Raw genomic sequence first — 6,820 nt, forward strand, 5'->3', positions numbered from 1 at the left:
ACCAGTGCACCCGTGATTGTTAACACATTTCGACTTTGTTGAGATTTGGATTTGGGTCACATAAATGTGCACCCGTGTTTAGGAAGGTGATTTTATTTAAAATGCGCGCCTAAAGTAGCTACGCGTTTATTAACTGTGTCGGGGAGCCATGAAATTCGCTAAATGGCACATCCCGAAGTCTAAATATTTTGATATAAGCAATTAATGAGGGCCCCGCAATTTGTGTGTTTTATTTGGCGAGGCTCGTCTCGTCTATCATTTATTTTAAAGGGAATCCTAAAGTGGCTATAACCTTTCTATATTCTTTGCCGACAATAAATTACCTTTCAGCGTTATTGTTCAAGGGTCAGTAAATTTTCTGGATAAAATTGGGCTTTAGTTTTGGCCCAATGCCATTTCAGTGCTGCTTGTGATAACGGGAAAGGCTGCCTGGACATGGGCTTCATCCAATGAGAACAGGCCCAGATGGCCCGTCCAGTTCAGCTTATCAAGCAGCTCTGGATCACATTAGAATGCAATTTATATGTATACTAGAGAATTATACCAGTGCATCAGTAAATCAGGCAATTATTTTGCTGGTTTTATACTTACTTCATTTAACTCATTATTTATCTCATGCATGTTTGTTGGTGACTATTTAAGCTAATGTCTGCTAGCAACTATTGGTACTGGAACTAAAGCGAATTCACATGGAAAAACACTAATGAACCTATTTCAAGTTGTTCAATTGTATCCACTGCTTGCTGCAAATAATTTCAGAAATAGATACGGGATGATTGGACTAAAGTGATTATTAATAGTGCAGAGGTATCAAACTTAAGATGTTCAAGCCCTTATTCTATTCCAACTTCAACTTGTCAGGCTATGATGTTGCATTACTCTACCACACTGGTTCATACAAACAACTGCAATAGGCAGTCCTACTGACGTAACAATAGAAATCGAGACAGTCCAATCATATCAGAATTAACATAATCAGAATTAGAATCCATTACACAGTCCAGATATTCAGTCCAGTTATACAGTCCTTAGTGATTACATGCAACAATAGGGTCCTAATCACTCATAAGTTAAAACAGAGGAGTTCAATAAAAGAGGCATGATCAGCACTTCATTTTCACTTCTGATGCCTGGGGAGTACAAGATGTGTACCTGAATACTTGAATCAAACAGAAAAGGAGGAAGTCAGCAGCAGTAACAATTTCAGCAGCAGTTCAGGAATAAGCTAAAACCCAGCGACAAGCAATAGACGAGTATAATAGCCCATAAAATGTTCAACAGTTCAGGACAAATTGGAAAACCAAGCAGAATCCACAGATCCACCCCAGAATAGGACCAAATAGCCAGAAATGAACTCAGCACTTAGCACAACCAGTATGCAATCAACAATCAACTAGAACTAAGCCCCTCTCATGCGCAAATCACTTCTGATTTTTAATGAGCTAGATAATTGGATTAAGGATTGGAATCAAGGGTGATCTAAAGAGAAATCAATGAAACAGTAAAAATTTTTTTGATTTTTTTTGTCTATTGTTTTCCTGGAAATTTTGAGAAAACTGAGATTTATGGGAGTTGGATTTCAATATTCTGAAACTTGCGGAGAAGAGAAGGGTTTTTTTGATGGCTGAAAAAAAAACTCCCCCTCAACAAGGCAATGGGCATGCCTTTTATAGGCCAAACTAAGGTTCTACCAGATTTTTTTCCTTACATCTCTAGTCCCTCTTTTATTTTCAGTGTTTACCCTTTATTTTCTGCCTTGTTCCACAAGTAACTACCCTAAGTTTACTAAAACCTACACTATAGTCCATCCTAGAAGGTTCTATACTTGTTACAATTCCTATTCTATCCTTAGCCCACTTCAAGAATTACCAAATCTAATAGAACTGCCATTTTCCATGCCAAAACTACCCTTTGAACCTCCTGATATTACTGACCAAGTTAAACCAGTCCATTAACTACAACCAAGCAATCTATTTCTAGGGCTAGAACAATTAAAATCAACTTGCAGTAAACAATTAAAATCAAATTGCAGTAAACAATTAGGATTCGACTAACTGAACCTAAAATCAGACCACTTAAACGTATATGACTACTGGGAATGGTATTGACATGAAGAACAAAACTTAAGCTAGATCCTGAACATGGAATTACTAACGCAATTAAACTAAACTAAACTAATTGATTACTTTGACCAATAACAACAGTAAAGGCTCAAATACTGAAGAAAAAATTGAAATCAAAAGTGCCCTAAAGAGTTAAAGATTATCAAAACAAATTTGAACAAGCATACAGAATCAGAACAGCATCGAACAGAACTTACTAAGTTTGAGCACTCGACTGACTATGAGGCGAACTCTGACCAGCTTTTGTTGTGAATCCTCCGGGATTCTTGACACGTAACATCCCCAATCGTGTGTTTTCCAAAAGAACACACATGATTAGGGAAATTACGGTCCAAAATCCCCAAGATTTTCTGAGTTAGGGTTCTGCCAGTCTAAGATCAAAAATTCGAGGAGTCTTGGCAACATTCGAAAGATTCTGGTTAGGGATTCAGGTAAAGGAGAGGGAGGGGAGTATGGGGTGTAAGTTTGGTAGGGTTTGGAAGAGATAGGGTTTTGGCCGGATTTTTGATTCGATATTTGAGCAGTTCCGGCCATATTCGAGGTAAGTGGCCATGGGGGTTGGGTAAAGGAGGTAAAGGCGGTCCCATGGTGTTAATTTGGGACCGTTTGGCATAACCGGCGACTTGGCCGGAAAATTTTGAACGGAATTCGACGAGTTCCAGTAAGATTTTAAAGCAAAGGACAGTGGATTCAGGTAAAGGAGGAGAAGAGGAATCTGGGGTGTGATTTTGGGGTTGATCGGAGCATCGCCGCCGCCGGCGGCGATTTCCGGACGGCGGCGGACGGCGGAGGGACGGTGGGGCTAGGGCGGAGAAGGGTGGCCGGCACCGGCGTTACAGGGGACGGGTTGGTACGAGGAAGAGGAGTTGTGTTTTGATTTTTTCTGTATAATTCGGACAGTTTTATTTCATTCTGAGAGTCAATCGTGGCCATTGGATTTGGGGAGATGGATGGTCGTGATTAAACGACGTCAAAACGACGTCGTTTTGAGCATGAGGCAATTGGACCGGGCAGGGGTAAACTGGGCCTGGGGTTGGGAATTTCGTTTGGGCTGACTGATTGTGGCCCAAATTTGGTCTCCAATTAAGACCATCTTTTTTAATCTTTTCCCTTTTTCCTTTAATCTTTTTTTTTGATTTTTTTTGATTTATTATTTTCTCTGATTTTATAAAATGCTAAAACAAGTAAAGACCTAATTACACTATTTAACTCCTAGAATTACCAATAACTCTATTTAAAGACAAATGCAATAATTAGCAATGCAAAGAACTATTTTCTTGCAATTTTCTTTACATTTTATTCTAAAATTAATTAATACTAAAATTGTGAAATTAAATCCCTAAATGCCAATGCATATTTTTGGTATTTTCATATGGATTAAAATGCACAAATAAAAATGCGACAATTACCAAAGAATGCCACAAAATTCACAAAAAAATTATAAAATACTCGAAAAAATTGTTTTGTTTGAAATTTTGGGAATTACTGCTTAGGGCAAAAATCACGTGCTCACATATAAATAATAATGCGGACCCGTATTAGTTGTGTTGGGCTAAAACGGCCCAAAGATACTCTTAATATGGTGTGATATTGTACGCTTTGGGCCAAGCCCGCACGGTTTTCCCCAAAAGGCCTCACACCATTAAGTGCCACCCACATTGTTAGAATATTATGGCAACCGAAGCCCGCAACTAGCTTCTTCTTGTGTACATGCCGCGCCGCACCATCACTCCGCCATATCCATACTCGTCCCACTGAACCTGGGTTTTGATACCAGTGGGCTAAAACGGCCCAAAGATACTCTTAACATAGTGTGATATTGTCCGATTTGGGCCAAGCCCGCACGGTTTTCTCCAAAAGGCCTCACACCATTAAGAGATGAGAATTTTTCATAAAGCACTATTTTTTAGGTGTAATTAGCCATTTATAGATACGTTTTGCTATATTACGTATTATAGATACCTTTTATGTGGTTATAAGATGTATTTGATGTATTTAAGCTATTGTATTTATTAATACAATAGCAAAAATAGGCGTGAATCAGGGAATTCCAGCTAAGCTTGAGATGTATTCGAGTGTATTCACGCTGCCTTATCGTGAATACAGTAACGTATTGAGCACAAAATATGGAAGGTTGAACTTGTTTAAAACGGAAAGGAAATCAATTCACCTGATATTTTCCTAATTTAACTCAACTAACACAAACTATTACCCATTAATCTGTATTCCTCCATTCACGATTCAACAAGAAAAATAGCAAAAACAAGAGCAACATCTGGAATTTGAGTTCTCCCTTTTCTCTGTACCCAATTCTCTTTTCAACCACGGAAAAGTGCGATTGATAAAATTGTATACAAAATACGGTATAATTCCATTATACATATGGCAAGTTTAACAGTGTTGTTGCATCATTCTGGCAAGTGGAACGATGAGAGAAATTACGTCGATTTTTTAATTGAGGGAATACTAATAAAGGAGTATGCGTCGTATAATGATTTGGTTGCGTCAAGTTCTAATCAACTGGGCATAGATTTGAGCTCAAAGTCCATAAAAATTCAATACAAAGTAGAAGGGAATAGCACGCCAATGGAAATACACAATGACATGGGTTACAGGGTGTATGTAGAGTTGAAAAAAGAGAATAGAGAATTCGGGATGTATCCTTTGTGCATAACAACGATTGAAAAAGAACTTGTATCCAGTGGTAGTTTAATTCAAGGTGATATTGTGCAAATAGACAAATCACTACAAAGGTATGATTCCGGTACAGATGATACGCTTGCTCTAGATTTTGTCAATTCAGGAGAAGCAATTGAGGTTTGAACTGGACAAGGATTTGATAATTTCAAAAACTAATCAAAGGGAGGTTATGGTTGGACAAGTATATAAGGATAAGGCTACATTGAAAGAGGTGATGGAGAATTATGCTATATCTCAAAGGTTTCAATTCCGGGTTGATAGGTCTAATGCTGTCAGGTTTGAGTGTATTTAATTTTTTTTTGTATATTGTATTATTGGTTGGAGTTGTAAGTTATACGCTGATGTATTTATGCGTATTTGTGGATTTTCACTTGATCTTCACTGATGTGTTTAACATCTGTTTGTTTATGGTCTTTAAACACATGTATTCATATGTATTTTACTGGTATAATTATATTACAGTGGCTCTAATTATTTTCCTATTTTGTTTACTGTTTGTATTTAAGTGTATGCATATAACTATAATTTTATTCAGTTGTATTCATTGTATTTAAATGCATATAACTATAATTGTATTCAGTTGTATAATAATTTATATATATATATATAGATGTCAGAATGTATTCATGTCAGAATGTATTCATGTGTATTTGAGTGCATTTTTGGTAAACATTTATGCTAATCATATGTACAATGATAAATTCTTTGCAGCTATGCATTATTATGTATGTCAGAAGATTTTGAATGGAGGTTTAAGGCTTCGAGCATTAACAAATCAGAACTATTCAAAGTGAGAGAGTTAAATGATAACTATACATGTCCGCTGAAGGACAAGGTGTATGAGCAGCGACAGGCAAGTAGCAGCATTATAGGTGGTATGATTAGGCCTAAGCTTACTAATCATAAGAGGAAATACACCACAAAGGATATTATTGATGATGTGAAATCAGATTTAGGTGTAGATGTTAGCTACATATTGGCGTGGCAGGCTAAAGAAAAGGGAATTAATTTTTTGAGAGGTGAACCGACTGATTCATACAAAAAATTACCAGGATACTTATATACAATGGATATGACATATCCAGGTTCGCACATCAGAATGGTAAAATCGCCAAAAAATGAGTTCATGTATGTGTATATATCTTTGTATGCCTTTATAAAGGGGTTTGATCATTGTAGACCCATTGTGGTTGTGGATGGAAGTCACCTAAAATCTTACTACATCGGGACATTCGTCTCTGCAAGCACGTTGGATGGTGCAGGTGAGTACTTGAATTATAATAAATTCTGTTAATATTTAAAGATTGAAATACATGTTTTAAAAATATGTATTCAATTGTCTTTACAGGTCATATATTGCCACTAGCATATGGTGTTATCGATTCAGAGAACGATGCTGCTTGGACGTGGTTCTTTGAGCAATTCAAGATAGCATACGGTGACAGGGAAAACATGTGCATCATTCAGATAGAAATGAGAGTATCATTAAATNTACCAAGTGCATGCATGTGACTTCGTTTTGTGAGGGTGAGCGATATTTTCTTTTGATATATATGAGTCCTTAAAATATATTTGATCATGAGATTCGAATGTGTGGATTCAACTTACTCTCTTGCCTTGGTTGTGAGGGCACATGGTTTCACGAAGGATAGGTAACGTTATTAGACTTCTCTACGACGTTGGCTGTTCAAGCCAAGAGTGCATTGTGACATTGAGTCGATTTTTGAGGCTAGGATTGTTGTGAGCATGTTGTCTTTGTTGTAAATAATTTTTAAGAATAGTATGAGTAAAAGGGAATTGTTGCATATGTTAGAGTTTAATTGTTGCTATCAACCATGGTCATTGGTGTAGTGTGCTCCAAATGTGTTAAGATGTTAAGTGCTCATAGATAGAGTAAATTTTTGGTTGACTCGAGGACGAGCAACGTTTAAGTGTGGGGTGTTGATGATAGGCTATAATTGCGTATTTTAGTCGCTTATTACACTCTAATTTACTGC

At 37.0% G+C, this 6,820-nt stretch overlaps 1 protein-coding gene across 1 annotated transcript; it reads left to right on the forward strand.

The window, feature by feature from the left end:
• Positions 1 to 4,992: 4,992 nt before the first annotated feature.
• LOC109222152 lies at positions 4,993 to 6,302 on the forward strand (the record flags this gene model as incomplete). Its single annotated transcript, XM_019386544.1, has 3 exons — positions 4,993 to 5,099; positions 5,535 to 6,085; positions 6,172 to 6,302. Coding segments are annotated over exons 1-3 (789 nt in total), but the record flags the coding sequence as incomplete, so codon positions are not given.
• Positions 6,303 to 6,820: the final 518 nt, after the last annotated feature.

The sequence above is a fragment of the Nicotiana attenuata genome, unplaced genomic scaffold, assembly GCF_001879085.1.
Source record: "Nicotiana attenuata strain UT unplaced genomic scaffold, NIATTr2, whole genome shotgun sequence".
NCBI classification, from domain to species: domain Eukaryota; kingdom Viridiplantae; phylum Streptophyta; class Magnoliopsida; order Solanales; family Solanaceae; genus Nicotiana; species Nicotiana attenuata.